Source organism: Erinaceus europaeus, chromosome 3 (genome assembly GCF_950295315.1).
Source record: "Erinaceus europaeus chromosome 3, mEriEur2.1, whole genome shotgun sequence".
In the NCBI taxonomy this organism is placed as follows: domain Eukaryota; kingdom Metazoa; phylum Chordata; class Mammalia; order Eulipotyphla; family Erinaceidae; genus Erinaceus; species Erinaceus europaeus.
The window spans coordinates 14,534,796-14,550,836 of NC_080164.1; the positions used below are offsets into that span (position 1 = coordinate 14,534,796).

Below are 16,041 nucleotides of genomic sequence, written 5' to 3' on the forward strand. Positions count from 1 at the left end.
TCAGCAACATTCCACTTTCATGGAGCTCCCCTTGGAGTAGTACATGATGCTCCCAGGTGGCACCAGGGGCTCGAACCCGGGCCCTTGAGCATGGTGGGTGTGCTGTATTGGGTAAGTTATCTTCCAGTTCCTGCCTAGTTTTCGGCAGTGATAAAACAAGGCATTCTTTTTTCTGTAGGATCTATAATTTTCTCTAGATAATAAAAGCTGCCTTTCATCGTCCTCTGATGACTTAACTTCCTTTTCTTCTGAGATAGTCTCCTGCAAGGAAATAAGAGCTGGATTATTATCTGTGAGCAGTAAGTTATCATTACAATATTATTCATTCATTCACCCATCCATTCATTCACTCCTTCCATACATATTGACTACCACGCACTAAGGATGCAAGGATGATCGGACAATCAGACTTAGTCTGGGGGGCCCGGCGGTAGCGAACGGGGTTAAGCGCACATAGCGCGCAGTGCAAGGACCTGTGCAAGGATCTCGGTTTGAGTCCCCAGATCTCCACCTGCAAGTGTTGAAGCAGGTCTGCCGATGAAAAAATGACTTCTTAGTTCTGCTCTAAAGCTGTCTGATAGAAGAGACAGATATATATGATTATGTCCCTAGAGTCTTTCATATCAAAGAAGTTTCAAATAGTCATAAATTGTATTTCCTGATTTTTTTTTCCGGTAATGCTCAGGTATAATTTTTGAGTGAAAGTGGTAAGAAAAGCAAGTGAAGAGTTCTCCAGAGTTGGCACAGTGGATAAGATACTGGTCTGTCAAGTATGAGGTCCTAAATTCAATCTGACCAGGCGTCGTATGTCCCAGAGTGATGCTCTGGTTCTCTCTCTCTCCTCTCTCCTTCTCTATGTATTTTAAAAGAAAAGCGAGTGAAGGAGAAAGAAGTAAGAATAGAGACAAGTCACTTTCCAAGATGTGATCCCTGTGGTCCACCACAGTGAGCTCTTTGGGATGATGGGACCCGCCCTTCTAATTGGCACACCTTCTGTGGAGTCTTTTGTGTTGTTAAGTGAGCCTTCAGTATCAGCCACAGAATCTACAGGGCAGGAGTGAGAAACTTCACTGGCGTCTCCCCAGCTCCCAGGACAAAACTGGATAGGGTGTGAGGCTTCCCTAGCCAGGAAAGGAGGCAGTTTGCAATGGGACAGGAGAAACTCACTGGAGAGGGTAGAGGAGAGACGCTCAGTAGCATGCCCTCCTCCTGTTGGTTTTGCTAGAAAATCAACTTCCTTTCTACAAATTCCTTCTTCTAGCCTAGCTGGTTTGAGCTGGATCTCTGTCACATGCTGTCAGAAGCCCTAGGACCACCAGGAGTGAAGACAGGCCCTGGGAGACAAACTCACCCAGCTTCTCGGTGGCTTCCACACAGACACTGGGGTACATGCCCTCAGTGTACGTTGCCACCAGAAGATACATGTGGGTCTTCACAACTATCACGCCAGAATTTTCCTGCAGAAGAAGAAAACAGAAAGCCCATTCTTTGGTTCTCGTCACAGGGACTAACAGTTATATTCTGGTTGCATCTTCCAGTTTTTTCCAACTGCCAAATGTTCATATGTAGGATCCCCCCCCCCATTCATTTAGCTGGCTTTTCTGAAAGTTTTCTTTTCAAACTGTTGTAACAATAGCATGTGGACTGTGAAAAAAAATAAAATAAAAAAACCCTGCATGATTGTGATTGTAATACAGCCCTCTCTGAGTAAGAACAACTGACGTGACAGATTTAGCAATGGAACTTGCTTGGTACATTGTGGAGCTGGTCAGCTATGGGTTATCAAGCATTTCTCCCGTAGGATAATGGAAGACTCATTTAATTTTGTTAAGCCTCAATTTCTTTCTTAGAGTGGGAAATAGTTTAGAATGTGGATGAAGTGGAGGCGGGGCTACGGAGCAGCAGCCGCTGTGTCTCTCTCCTCTCCTGGGTCAATTAGCAATACCAAAGGAGAACACCTGGGGCCTCAATAAGACAGGACTAGAACGACTTCAGTAAACTACCAAACCACCGGCTCCAGATGCCAGCATGATGCCGACCAGACTTCCCTGGACAGACAACCCCACCAATGTGTCCTGGAACCTCGCTTCCCCAGAGTCCTTCCCCACTAGGGAAAGAGAGAGACAGGGAGTCTGGGAGTGTGGATCGACCTGTCAACACCCATGTTCAGCAGGGAAGCAATGACAGAAGCCAGACCTTCCACCTTCTGCACCCCACAATGACCTTGGGTCCATACTCCCAGAGGGATAGAGAATGGGAAAGCTATCAGGGGAGAGGATGGGGTATGGAGTTCTGGTGGTGGGAACTGTGCAAAGCTGTACCCCTTTTATCCTATGGTTTTGTCAATGTTTCCTTTTTATAAATAAAAAATTTTTAAAAAATTAAAAAAAAAGAATGTGGGTAAAGTATATTTACCTCACAGTAGAGGGCATCCAGTAAGTGTGATTTTAATCTCTTTTTTATTATTTTTAAAAAATATTTATTTATTCCCATTTGTTACCCTTGTTGTGTTGTTTTATTGTTGTAGTTATTATTGTTGTTATTATGTCGTTGCTGGGTAGGACAGAGAGAAATAGAGAGAGCGGGGAGACAGAGAGGGAGGAGAGGAAGACAGACACCTGCAGACTTGTTTTACCGCTTGTGAAGTGACTCCCCTGCAAGTGGGGAGCCAGGGGCTCAACCGGGATCCTTACGCCTGAAATTGCTCTTTGCGCCACCTGCACTTAACCCACTGTGCTACAGCCTGACTCCTCGAATTTAATCTCTTTAGTTCCTGGGAGCCAGGCGGTGGTGCACCCAGTAGAGTACACATATTACTATATCCAAGGGTCCCAGGTTCAAGGCCCTAGTCCCCACCTGCAGGGGAGAAGCTTCACAAGCAGTGAAGCAGGGCTGTAGGTATCTATCATTCTCTCTCCCTCTCTATTTCCCTCTCCCCTCTCAATATATCTTTGTCCTGTCAAAGAAAAAAAAAAAAAGGAAAAAAGTGGCTGCTGGTAGCACTGACTTTGTCACACAGGCACCAAGCCCCTGTGACACCCTGTTGTGGCAAGAAGAAGAAATAAACAAGCAAACAAACAGAAATTAATCTCTTTGGTTCCTTATAGGAAAAAGAGTCAAGAGAAATGTTTAAGTCTGGATTAAAAAAAATTATTTATTTTCCCTTTTGTTGCCCTTGTTGTTTTTATTGTTGTAGTTATTATTGTTGTTGTCGTTGTTAGATAGGACAGAGAGAAATGGAGAGAGGAGGGGAAGACAGAGAAGGGGAGAGAAAGACAGACACCTGCAGACCTGCTTCACCGCCTGGGAAGCGACTCCCCTGCAGGTGGGGAGCCGGGGGCTCCAACTGGGATCCTTACGCCAGTCCCTGCGCTTCACACCACCTGTGCTTAACCTGCTGCGCTACCACCCAACTCCCAGATTTTTTTTTTTTTAAAGGAGGAGCATGTAGAGTGTGGAAGATGAATTGTTGTGGAAAGATAGTACAGGCAAAGTCCACCTGATAGGTTCTGAAAGAAATCTCTCTCAAAACCAGGGCCAAGCAGTAGCACAGTGGGTTAAGCGTACATGGCACAAAGCGCAAGGATCCCTACACACACACACACACCAGCACTAAAGGGGAAACTTCCCCAGCAGTGGAGAGGTGTTGAGGTGTCTCTCTCCTTGTTTTCGCTCTCTGTCTCTTTGTCTCTCACCTGCTATCTTGGGAAAAAAAATAATACAGAGTCTACCAGCACAAAGTTCCAGCAAATCTCTGGCAGGAAAACAAAAACCAATCAGATTTGCCTTCCTGGCATTAGGCTGCTGTCACCATCACTGCTTAGTCTGTGTCATAGACAAACTCAGGAGGGGCCCAGAAAATGATTGGAGTCAGCTCTCTTCAAAGCTTGAGCACTCACGTTCTTAGCGTAGAGTGAGTAGTCATCTGCGCGCACACATTTGTAATCCTTCTCCTTGAAATACAGCCCTTCTCGTCGGGCTTGTAAAGGGTTCTTGGCGAATCCGTTTGTAAGTGTTCGAATATCGTTGGGCATGACCTGTAGAAGTTAAATAGACTAGGAGCTGGCAGACTTCGGCAGGCAGGTCAAATTTGGCCCACTGTCCACTTTTGCAGGTCTATAAAATCATTTTATTTATTATTATATTTTGGGAGGGATGACAGGGTATCATGCATGTTAATTTTTACTGCTCCTATATACTCTTTCCCCTCCCCCCAGAGCATTAAGAAGGAGAGATTGGGGAGTCGGGCGGTGGCGCAGTGGGTTAAGCACACGTGGCGCAAAGCACAAGGACCGGCATAAGGATCCCTGTTCGAGCCTCCGGCTCTCCACCTGCAGGGGAGTCGCTTCACAGGCGGTGAAGCAGGTCTGCAGGTGTCTATCTTTCTCTCCCTCTCTCTGTCTCCCCCCCCCTCCATTTCTCTCTGTCCTGTCCAACAACAACGACATCAATGCAATGATAATGATAGCCACAGCAATGGTAAAACAACCAGGGTAACAAAAGGGAAAAATGGCCTCTAGGAGCAGTGGATTTGCACACCGAACCCCGGCAATAACCCTGGAGGCAAAAAAAAAAAAAAGGGGAGATTGGAGCTTCCTGCAGTGATGTGGGCATCCCCATGGGGTATCAGGGCTCAAACCTGGACTTTGGACATGGCAAGGCACTCACCTACCTGATTCAGTTGTAAGTTTAAAAAAAACTCCTTTTTAATGTTTAATGAACTAATTCATTTATTTTATAGGCTAGAGAAAAAATGAAAGGGGAAGGGCAGATAGAGGTGAAGAGAAAACAAGAGATACCTGAAGCACTGTTCACTACTAGTGAAGCTTTCCCCTTACAAGTGGGGGGCTGGGGGCTTGAACCCAGGCCCTTGCACATGGTAAAATGTGAGTTCAACCATGTGTGCCACCTCCAGCCCCTCAGTTATCAGTTTTTAAGTGGATGGAGTAAAGAAAACAAAACAAACAAAAGCTCAACTATGAACTGGTGTTGCATTGGAATTCCCTGAAATTGCATTTGTATCTAGAAAGCTTTGTGGGAACATCTCCACACCTGATCTTGTACACATCTGTGGCTGCTTCCCCAATCCAACTCAGAAACAATCAGCTGTGACACAGACCTTCTGGCCCTAAAATACTTACAGAAAAAGTTCATTTAAAACTGGCTGGGGGGGGGGGGCTGGGAAGTAGTGCAGCAGGTTAAGCGCACATGGCAAGAAGAGAAAGGACCGGCTTAAGGATCCCAGTTTGAGCCCCCGGCTCCCCACCTGCGGGGGAGTCGCTTCACAGGCGGTGAAGCAGGTCTGCAGGTGTCTATCTTTCTCTCCCCCTCTCTGGCTTCCCCTCCTCTCTCCATTTCTCTGTCCTATCCAACAACAAAAACAATAATAATAACTACAACAACAATAAAAAAACAAGGGCAACAAAAGGAAATAAATAAATTAATTAGTTAAAAGAACTTAAAAACAACAAGGGTGACAAAAGTGAAAATAAATAATGAAAAAAATAAAGAAAAAAAAAAAAAACCAAACCAAACAACAGTGGAGCAAAAGCATGTCCCCCCCCCCCCCCCCCCCCCCCCCCCCCGCTTGGTCTCTCTTACACTGAATCCGGGCGAGGCGACACACAGAGTCCGCTCGTGGAGTTTGATGAGGGCCGCGCTGTCCACATGCTTTGTGCCCAGGAGAGTGTCTAACATGAGGGTCTGCAGGTGGCTCATGCTGTCTCAGCGCTGAGGAAGCAAACTGCAGTTGAACCCGTGTGCTCTGGCCAGTTTGTGAAACTCCTGCAAATACAAATGTCCCGCCAACGCTGGGTAGCTCTCCTGTGAGTGTGCACATGCTGGCGATCGGTGAAAGTGCTGGGCCTTCTTTTCTTTCCCTTTCTTTTTAAAAATCTTCTAGTTTCCTACTATGTGCGCTTAACCCGGTGCGCCACCCACCACCTGGCCTCCCAATCTCATAATTTCCTAACCACATCAGTGATGTGTATCGGAATCACCAGCAATTAAAAACTAAACACGGGGAGTCAGGCGGTAGCGCAGCGGGGTAAGCGCACATGGTGCCAAGCGCAAGGACCGTCATAAGGATCCCGGTTCGAGCCCCGGGCTCCCCACCTGCAGGGGAGTCGCTTCACGGGCGGTGAAGCAGGTCTGCAGGGGGTCTCGTTGTCTCTCTTCCTCTCTATCTCCTCCTTCTCTCTCAATTTCTCTCTGTCTCTATCCAATAATAACAACAACAAAAAGAACATATTTATAAAAAAAAAAAATCAAAACAAAGTAAACACAGGTCCCTGTAAGTGTGGCAGTAGTAGGACTTGCTGGCACGGGGTGTGGAGTTCGAGTTCTGACACTGCCTTATCAAAGTGATAAGGTGCTCTGGTCCTCTCTCTCCTTAACAGGTAAATCAATCTAACGGTTGGGAAGTGGTGTGACTGGTTGAGCACACACATTATAGCATGGAAGGATGGAGTTCAAGGCCATGGTCCCCACCTGCGGAGGGGGGAAGCTTCATGAATGGGGAAGCAATGCTGCAGGTGTCTCTCTTCCTCTCTCCCAGCTCCCCTCTCAATCTCTCTCTGTCCTATCAAATAAAACAATAAAAAAAGACAACTCTGTGGCGTAAGGATCCCAGTTCGAGCCCCTTGCTCCCCACCTGCAGGGGAGTTCCTTCATAGGCAGTCAAGCAGGTCTGCAGGTGTCTGTCTTTCTCTCCCCCTCTCTGTCTTCCCCTCCTCTCTCCATTTCTCTCTGTCCTATCCAATAACAATGACATCAATAACAACAACAATAACAACGAGGGCAACAAAAGGGAGATAATATTAAAAAAAAAAAAAGAAGAAGAAGGAATTAGGGAGTCGGACGGTAGCGCAGCGGGTTAAGGGCAGGTTGTGCAAAGCGCAAGGGCCGGCGTTAAGGATCCTGGTTCCAGCCCCCAGCTTCCCACCTGCAGGGGAGTCGCTACACAGGCAGTGAAGCAGGTCTGCAGGTGTCTAACAACAATAATAACTACAACAATAAAACAACCAGGACAACAAAAGGGACTGAATAAATAAATTTAAAATAAAAAGAAAAGACAACTTTGTGGGGAGGGCAGGGGTGGGCACCAGTATATCACACACATGACCATGTGCAAGGACCCAGGTTCAAGTCTCTGTTCCCACCTGCTGGGGGGAAGCTTCTGGAGTGGTGGAGCAGTGCAGGCGTCACCACGTCTTTGCGTTTCACCCTCTTATTAAAACCCAGGACTAGGTAGTGGCAGCCTTGTAAAGTGCATGTTATGGCCGTGCACAGGGACCTGGATTCAAGCCCTCAGGCCCCCCTTGTGGGGATGGGGAGGAGCTTCACAGTAGTGAAGTGGGTCTGCAGTTGTGTCTGTCTCCCCCTTCTTCTCAATTTCTCTTTGTTCTATCAAATAAAAAAGTTAAAATATTTAAAAAAGAAACCAAAAATACCTGGCGGGGGAGGCGAAAGGGGGGATGATAGAGTAGTATAGGCACTAGGCCCCAGCAATAACCCTGGTGACAAAGCAAACAAAGTAAGACACTTGCCATGAATTGAACAAGACTCCTTGAGCCCGGCTGGTCATGAGCCCTCACAGCCGCTTCCAGGAAGGGCACCAGCCGTGGACACCAGGGTAGAAGCTGTCCGGTCTGAAAGCCCTATTCTCACCTGCTCTATTCCTACTTTCCGGTTACTGTTTATTCAACATTTTGTCCACCAGGTTACAGACGCTACTGTGATTCCATCCTGACTTCCCTGGGCAGACGACCCCATGTGTCCTGGAGCCCCACCTCCCCAGATCCCTGTCCCATCAGGGACACACAGACAGGCTGGGGGTCCACCTGCCAACTCCCGTGTCCGGCGGGGAAGCAACTACAGAAGCCAGACCTTCCACCTTCTGCATCCCCATAAGGAATTTTGGCCTATATCCTCAGAGCAGAAATGTCAGGGGAAGATGACCAGAGAGCTCTGAACTCTAATTCCATCAGGACCCAGAGAGAGAAGAGGAAAAAAAAAAAAAAAAGAAGAAAGGAAAAGACATTCGGAAAAGAAAGACTTTCGCAAGTAGTTAAGAGGTGTTAAGTGTGACTTAGAAAGGAAGAGAAGGCAGGCAGGACCATAGAAATATCTGCGGCCAGTATGTACAAACACAGACAGTTACAGAGTAACAGCCAACCCCCATCTGTGACCTTGGGAGAAGCACTTTGGCTTCCAGGGGACATGGGGACACAGAACTGCGGTGGTGGGAACGATGGTGCAGAGCGATGCCCTCGACATTTTGTAGTTTTGTAAATCACTAAGGAAAACACTGATTGTGTTGTGGTGGTGCAGTGGCTACGGCACTGGACTCTCAAGCATGGGGTCCTGAGTTCCATCCCCGGCAGCACATGTACCAGAGTGAGGGCTGGGTCTTTCCTCCTATCTTTCTCATGAATAAACAAATAAATTCTAATAAAAACAAACAAACAAACAACAATGATCGTGGTCCGGGACGTGGCGCAGTGGATAAAGCATCGGACTCTCAAGCATGAGGTCCTGAGTTCGATCCCCGGCAGCACATGCACCAGGGATGTCTGGCTTTTTCTCTCTCCTCTTGTGTTTCTCATTAATAAATAAATAAATTTTTAAAAAGTTATTAAAAAAAAAGAAAACAAACAGCTGGCTGCTTTCTGGGGGACGAGGGGGAGTAAAAAGACCTTTAGGACACTTCAGGCGACAGGTCCCGCAGTCACAGCTCCCGAGGCCGCCGACCCCCCAGCCCTGCGCCTCCGCCTCCCCCTCCCCCTCCCCCTCCCGCCCGGGGTTCAGGCCGCGCTCCGGGCGGGGACGTCAACAGACTGGGGGCGGGGCCCGGCAGCGACGTGTCCCGCGATTGGCTGCGATCGCCGTCCGTCATCGCGAGGCGCCGGAGGGGTCGTGGCCGGACTCGAGTCCTCCGCTCGGCTCGTCGCTGTGAACGTCGTCTCACTCCCCGGCGACAGGCAGTGTGCGGGCCGCGCTCACGTCGGGCGGGCTCGGTCTGCCGCCGCCGACTGGGCTCTCCGCCGTTCCCGGGAGCCGAGGTGCCGAGCGCGGCCCACGTCCTTGCCCCCTGGGCTGACTGGGGCGCTCTGAGCCGGCTCTCTGCCCGGCCTGCAGCTCCCTCTCCCGGCGGGCCGGGGCCGGGGCCGGAAAGCGCCCGCTGCCCGTCGCGGCAGCGCCCCCTGGAGGCCGGGCGGGTGGGGCCGCGCTGCTGGCTGGGCTGCGGGCGGTCCATTCGATCTCTGTCCCTGGTCACCAGGAGGGGTCACTCATTAAGCAAAAGAAGAAGGTGACTGAGTGGCCACGGCTGAATGAGCGCTTTCCCTCTCTCTCTCTCTTTGAGCTTTTCTAGGGGCTCTGTTGCTTGCGACCACGATGACAAACTTAGACAGTGTTGACCAGACGACTGACACCCTCCCCGAGCTCAAGAGCTCCAAGGAATGGTTGCAACCGAAGTCAATTTCGTTCGTGGAGGTATTTCGAGGTCTATACCGGGGCGGTTACATTAGGAAGGGTTGTGTGCATAATTATAATAAAAATAGGAAAACATATACACACTATATATATATATATAGAGAGAGAGAGAGAGAGAGAGAGAGAGAGAGTTGGTTTTATTTATAGTTATGTTCTTATCTTCGTTCCACCAACTTTGTTGTTTTCTAGCTTTTTAAAATATATTTTATTGATTTATTATTGGATAGAGACAGGCAGAAGTTGAGAGGGGAGGAGGAGATAGACAGGGAGAGAGACAGACAGACACCTGCAGCCCCGCTTCACCACTCGTGAAGCCTCCCCGCCTGCAGGTGGGGACCAGGGGCTTGAACCCAGGTCCTTGCGCGCTGTAATGTGTGCGCTTAATCAGGTGCGCCACCGTCTGGACCCCTCACTTCTTTTTTTTTTTTTTAAATATTTTTATTTATTATTGGATAGAGACAGATTGAGAGGGAAGGAGGAGGTAGAGAGGAAAAGAGACAGATACCTGCAGCCCTGGTTTGTTTTTCTAACTTCTTAAGGTGGAGTCGAAGCCCATTACATATATAATTTCCCCAATATAACCAAGTTTGAAAGTTTCTGTTGAAGTACTGCCTGAACTGCGTACTCGAACACAACACACGTTATAACTTTTTAGCTTGTGATTTGTTCCCAAGCCGCTCTATGAAGGTATGGTTTGTATAAAATAAACTGCCTTTGGGTGAAGCAGGTCTGCAGGTGTCTGTCTTTCTCTCCCCCTCTCTGTCTTCCCCTCCTCTCTCCATTTCTCTCTGTCCTATCTTAACAACAATAATAACTACAACAACAATAAAAACAAGGTAACAAAAGGGAAAATAAATAAATTAAAAAATGAAAAATAGTAGAGATGTCTTATAAAAAATAAACTGCCTTTACTATTATTTCAGATGTATGTTTTATTTTAGTGAGATAGAGATGTAGAGAGGGTTTTTGGGTGGTGGTGAACTTACTTAAACACACAGCAAAGACCAGAGTTGCACATCCCCATGCTCTCCAGATAACTCTGTTCTTTTAATACTTGACTTTTCAAAATGTTGTCATTTTAGGCACTAGCTGAAGATGATATTGATGCAGCTATTCAGTCGATACTGTATAAAGAAAACTATGCAATTAAGGTGAGCAGTCATGGGGCAGCTCAGAAATTAAATGGTTTTCTACTTTAGATACAGTCCGTCCTCGTTGTAAAAATGTCAGAAAACGGAAACTAAACACCACTAACTCCTAAGAGTGGGGGGCATAAGAGATCTCTGAGATTGGTTTGGTTGACTTCGGGAGTCGGGAGGTAGTGCAGTGGTTGAAGTACACATCGCGTGAAGTTGGAGACCTGCGTAAGAATCCCGGTTCGAGCCCCCAGCTCCCCACCTGCAGGGGAGTCGGTTCACAGGCGGTGAAGCAGGTCTGCAGGTGTCTGTCTTTCTCTCCCCCTTTCTGTCTTCCCCTCCTCTCTCCCATTTCTCTCTGTCCTACCCAACAACAATGGCATCAGTAACAACAATCATAACTACAACAATAAAAAACAACAAGGGCAACAAAAGGGAAAATAAATAAATATTAAAAAGTTAAAAAAAAGATTTTAAAGCATTTGTTTATTTACTTATTATTGTTTAAAAGTACTTTTAAAAAGTTTTTACTTATAAAAAGGAAACACTGGTGGTCCGGGAGGTGGCGCAGTGATAAAGCTTTGGACTCTCAAGCATGAGGTCCTGAGTTCTATTCCCGTCAGCATCTGTGCCAGAGTGATGTCTGGTTCTTTCTCTCGCCTATCTTTCTCATTAATTAATAAATAAAATCTTAAAAAAAAAAAGGAAATACTGACAAAACCATAGGATAAGGAAGCCGGGCGGTGGCACAGCAGGTTGAGCGTGCACGGACCGGCATAAAGGTTCAAGCCCCCGACTCCCCACCTGCAGGGGGTTTGCTTTTGATTCCTGGAATCCCGGACCACCAGTGTTTCCCTTTTATAAATAAAAACTTTTAAAAGTACTTTAAAACGATAATAAGTAAATGCTTTAAAATCTTTAAAAATTTTTTTATATTTATTTATTTTCCCTTTTGTTGTCATTGTTTTTATTGTTGTAGTTATTGTTATTATTGATGTCATTGTTGGATAGGACAGAGAGAAATGGAGAGAGGAGGGGAAGACAGAGAGGAGGAGGGGAGGGTTTGCAGGGGGTTTACGGGTGGTGAAGCAGGTCTGTAGGTGTCTGTCTCTACTCCTCTCTGACTTCCCCTCCTCTCAATTTCTCTCTGTTCTATCCAACAACAATGACAGCAATAACAACAATAATGACAATAAACAAGGGCAACAAAAGGGGAAAAATTAAAAAACAAACAAAACCATAGGATAAGAGGGGTACAACTCCACACAGTTCCCACCACCAGACCTCTGTATCATATCTTCTCCCCTGATAGCTTTCCTAGTCTTTATCCCTCTGGGGGTATGGGCCCTGGGTTATTGTGGGATGCAGAAGGTGGAAGGTCTGGCTTCTGTAATTGCTTCCCCGCTGAACATGGGTGCTGACAGGTCAGTCCATACTCCCAGCCTGTCTCTCTCTTTCCCTAGTGGGGCAGGGTCCTGGAGAATCAGAGCTCCAGGACACATTGGTGGGGTTGTCTGCCCAGGGAAGTCTGGTTGGCATCATGCTAGTATCTGGAACCTGGTGGCTGAAAAAAGTTAACATATAAAGCCAAACAAATTGTTGACTAATCATGAGCCTAAAGGCTGGAATAGTTCAGATGAAGACTTGAGGGGGGTCTCCATTTTGTAGATAGTAGGCCTATTTTAGTTATATTCCAAAGGGCCCATGACTGTACTAGTTTTTTTTTTTTTTTTTTTTTTTTCTGAGCCAGAAAGCTAGATCAGGGAAGAGAGTAGCTCCCTAATAGATAGAATCACTGTATGGCTCAGCAATTCCACTCTCAGGCGTATACCAAACAAAGTTAAAACAGGGACTGAAGTACATATGTATGTCGTTACAATAGCCAACAGGTGGAAGCAACCCAAATGTTCATCAGTAAATGTATAAACAAAGTGAGTTCCGAATTTATCAAAGAAAATTATTCATGCATAAAAAAGGAATCCAGTTCTCATTACCTGTACAACGCGGACGAACCTTGTAATAATATAATATGCTAAGTGAACTAAGCCAGACACAGAGGGCAGATATTACCGTGTTTAACTTATCTGAAATATCTAGAACTGACAAAATTCATAGAGACTAAAAGTAGAGTTTACTGAGGATATGGGGAGAAAGAAACAGGAGTCAATGCTCAGTAAGTACAACATTTCGGTTTGGTGTGGTGAAAGAGCTCTGAAAACAGATCACGGGGGCCAGGCAGTAGCACAGCAGGTTAAGCACACATGGCACAAAGCATAGGGACCAGGGTCAGGATCCCGGTTGGAGCCCCACCTGATTTTGTGAGTTACTTCTAAGAATATACACCATGTCTAAATTTTAGAATAAGACAGTTTAGGATGATTTACTTATTTGCTTCTTCTCTTATTATTTACTAGGAACTAGATAAGTATTTACAACATCATGACTTCTTAAACACAAGAAGAAAAGAGTTATTACATAAAAGATGGGTTGACCATGTAGCAAATCCTCTCCAGAAGAAAATTATAGAAAAAGTTTGTTCACACAAGAATATTACTAAAAGGAGGCAACGGGAATCAGCTGGGTTTTTAAAACATGTAAATAAACAGGTACTAAGATCATTGGATTTTTTTCCCCAGTTGTCTTAAAGATTAAGTCGTCTTTCATCTTTAATCTCCTCTGGGCACGTGTGTGTCATCTACTTGAATAGCATGTCATGTCCTTTAGCCCAGGGCCTGTGGGAAGGTTGGGGAAGAGGGTGAAGTCTGAACCTGAATGCATATGTTAAAACTATTTTCCTTTTTACTCCCTACCCAAGTAATTAGCTTTTTTAAAAAATTTCTTTATTGGGGGATTAGTGGTTTATAGTCAACAGTAAAATACAGTAGTTTGTACATGCTTAAGATTTCTCAGTTTTCCACATGACAGTTCACCACCCATTAGGTCCTGCTCTGCCAGCATGTTCCAGGAGCTGAGCCCTCCCCCCACCTCAAGTAATTACCTTTTAAAAGAAGCTTATTGTATAGAGATAGGCAGAGAGAAATTGAGATGGAAGGGGAAGGGAAGAGGAAGAGAGGCCTGTCTGCAGCCACTGCTTTACCACTAGTGAATTCTCCCTTGCATGGAGGCTGCAGGGGCTTGGACCCAGGTCCTTGCACATGGGAATGTGTGTGCTCTGCCAGGCGCACCCCCCCCCCTCCACTATCAATTCTACGGGCCAATTAAAATTTTCTTTTTACTCTTAAGATCATGGCATTGTGTTACTCTGGCAACCAGTTACTTAGAAAACTATAAAGTGTTCCTATTCTCCTGTCATTTAAAAGAGAACTGAGATGTTTGGCTAGTAAGAATTCTTTAAAGTCACCAATATTTTAGCTTTCCCACATTTTATAAGATTTACTTATTTGTATGTGTGAGAGAGAGACACCAGAGCATCTGTCCACTCCAGCGCAGATGGCCCAGCAGTTAAACATTGGGACCCAGGGCATCGTGCGTACATACTCTGCTCTCCTGCTCAGCCTCCCCCAACACCACACTGTTTCCACACTCTTTGTTGAGCGCTTGTTTGGAGAGTCTAGCAGGGGAGCGCAGCTACTCGTATACCCTCGACCGAGAACCGGTCCGTCGTCTCTGTTCGGGGAAGGCCGTCCTCTTTGACCGAGCACGCAGCTTCCGGAGGGACGCACATGGAGCGGGGAGGGAGGAAGGGGACACCCGCCTAGCCAGCCAGAGCAGCCGAATCAACGCTGGCGATCAATGGGGTGACGGATGTCACAGCCAGATCGCCCTCACATCCCTCATTCTTTGTTGAAACTTCACACATTTAAAGTACGTTTCATCACTATTTCTGTAGTATATTTAAAACAGCAAATGTTTATACAGTAAGTTTAAATTCAGACTTGATTCTTTTTGCATGTGCCATAGATGCCGTTTTGAAGCATAAGAGCAGCACAGCCTGACTCTTCAGTACTATTTTGCTCAGAATTTACAGTGACCTGCCTCTTGTCATGTGTAGCTTTGTGCCCTCTCTATAGGGAAATGTGTTCATAGAACACTATGATCCAAGAGAGTATGATCCCTTTTATATGGACAAAGAAGACCCCAGTTTTATGAAGGTAGGATAGATTTCTTATGTTAGCTTTGGTTTTATATAGTTTCTTTAGGTTTATTGGATAGAAACTTCTGTAAATTGTATTTTCTATCACTAAATTGTATTTATATATTATACCACTATACATTAAGCGATGAAATCCCTAAGTTTTGCTACCTGAAGTAGATTGAACATCTATGAAGAAAAAAACATCTATTCACATGTCTATTACCTAGGATTAATTATTATTATTTCTTTTTAACCAGAGCACTGTTCAGCTCTGGCTTATGGTGGTGTGGGGGATTGAACCTGAGACTTTGGAGCCTCAGGCATGAGAGTCTGTTTGCATCAGCATTATGCTATCTACCCTCCGCTCCATTAATTTTTTTGTATGTCTTTAAAGACTTCCTTTTAATTTAGTTATTTGCTTATTGTTTCTTATCTTTATTTATTTGATAGAGACAATCAGAAATTAAGAGGAAGATATAGAGAGGGAGAGAGACAGAATTACTGCTTCACTACTCTTGAAGCTTTCCCCCTGCAGTTGGGGACCGGGCTCTTGAACTTGGGTCCTTGTGCACTGTCACATGTGCGCTCAATCAGATGTGCCCGCCTTCCTTTTTATAGCTGTGTGAAAATATCGGTGGTAGCGCAGCGGGTTAAGCGCCAGGACTGGCATAAGGATCCTGGTTCGAGCCCCCGGCTCCCCACCTGCAGGGGAGTCGCTTCACAGGCGGTGAAGCAGGTCTGCAGGTGTCTGTCTTTCTCTCCTCCTCTCTGTCTTCCCCTCCTCTCTCCATTTCTCTCTGTCCTATCCAACAACAATGACATCAATACAACAACAATAATAACTACAAAAACAATAAAAAACAAGGGCAACAAAAGGGAAAATAAATATTTAAAAATATGCACAGCTATATAGAGCATTTTACTGTATAAATAAGGATGTGTAGATTCCTGTACACATGGTGTAGACATTCAATACTGGTGATTGAATGTAGGGTCTTGCACATCGCTCTACTGCTGAATTTCTCTCTCTCTCTGAGTGTGTGTGTAAGACAGCAGGCACAAAGTACCACTCCAGCATCCACGGAGGTCGGAGTCGCTGTGTCTTTGCTTCTCTCACGTGCCAGTGCTGGAGAACACATCAGGGCTCGCCCTTGCTGGCACGCACACTGCCGCTGTGCCACCTCCCCAGGCCCTGTGTTAGCTTTCGTGGTTTTTACTTTTCCCTCAGTTTATTTTCTTGTCAATACATTCTCATCATTGTATGATACTTGATTAAGAATAGCAACTAATTTTCACTGAGGTCTTAACCAGGTT

At 45.9% G+C, this 16,041-nt stretch overlaps 2 protein-coding genes across 13 annotated transcripts in view; one reads left to right on the forward strand and one right to left on the reverse strand.

The window, feature by feature from the left end:
• Nucleotides 1-9,369, reverse strand: PFN4 (profilin family member 4). 7 transcript variants are annotated; one of them, XM_007516762.2, is made up of 6 exons: nucleotides 8,697-8,809; nucleotides 7,452-7,514; nucleotides 5,602-5,784; nucleotides 3,900-4,037; nucleotides 1,352-1,457; nucleotides 1-261 (listed from the first exon to the last, which is right to left on the reverse strand). In XM_007516762.2, the coding sequence occupies exons 3-6, from the start codon at nucleotides 5,716-5,718 to the stop codon at nucleotides 233-235; spliced, it is 390 nt and encodes a 129-aa protein (XP_007516824.1). In that variant the 5' UTR covers nucleotides 5,719-5,784; nucleotides 7,452-7,514; nucleotides 8,697-8,809; the 3' UTR covers nucleotides 1-232. The 7 variants fall into 7 exon arrangements, with proteins under 7 accessions (XP_007516824.1, XP_060042655.1, XP_060042653.1 ...); XM_060186668.1 differs by lacking the exon at nucleotides 1-261 and having other exon boundaries at nucleotides 1,232-1,457; XM_060186669.1 differs by lacking the exon at nucleotides 1-261 and having other exon boundaries at nucleotides 1,232-1,457; nucleotides 5,602-5,823.
• LOC103107934 (protein FAM228B-like) overlaps nucleotides 8,938-16,041 on the forward strand; it is a 26,478-nt gene continuing 19,374 nt past the window's right edge. For 4 of the 6 annotated variants that reach the window (XM_060186659.1, XM_060186662.1, XM_016185403.2 and 1 more), the window contains exons 1-5: nucleotides 8,938-9,062; nucleotides 9,365-9,495; nucleotides 10,578-10,646; nucleotides 13,046-13,237; nucleotides 14,663-14,743. In XM_060186659.1, coding sequence (XP_060042642.1) covers nucleotides 9,397-9,495; nucleotides 10,578-10,646; nucleotides 13,046-13,237; nucleotides 14,663-14,743 — 441 coding nt within the window. In that variant the 5' untranslated portion in view covers nucleotides 8,938-9,062; nucleotides 9,365-9,396. The remainder of the gene's footprint in view (nucleotides 9,063-9,364; nucleotides 9,496-10,577; nucleotides 10,647-13,045; nucleotides 13,238-14,662; nucleotides 14,744-16,041) is intronic. The other 2 variants (XM_060186657.1, XM_060186661.1) reach the window with 2 other exon arrangements.

Excerpts from the sequence above, each read along its gene's own strand:
- PFN4 (XM_060186667.1), bottom strand. The coding sequence starts at position 9,256 with ATGGACCGCCCGCAGCCCAGCCAGCAGCGCGGCCCCACCCGCCCGGCC. Across the intron at positions 7,515-8,838 it reads GCTGCCGGGCCCCGCCCCCA|GGTTATTGCTGGGGCCTAGT; the intron begins GTCTGTTGACGT and ends CTTTGTCACCAG. Across the intron at positions 4,038-7,451 it reads CCTTTCGCCTCCCCCGCCAG|GTCATGCCCAACGATATTCG; the intron begins GTATTTTTGGTT and ends TAACTTCTACAG.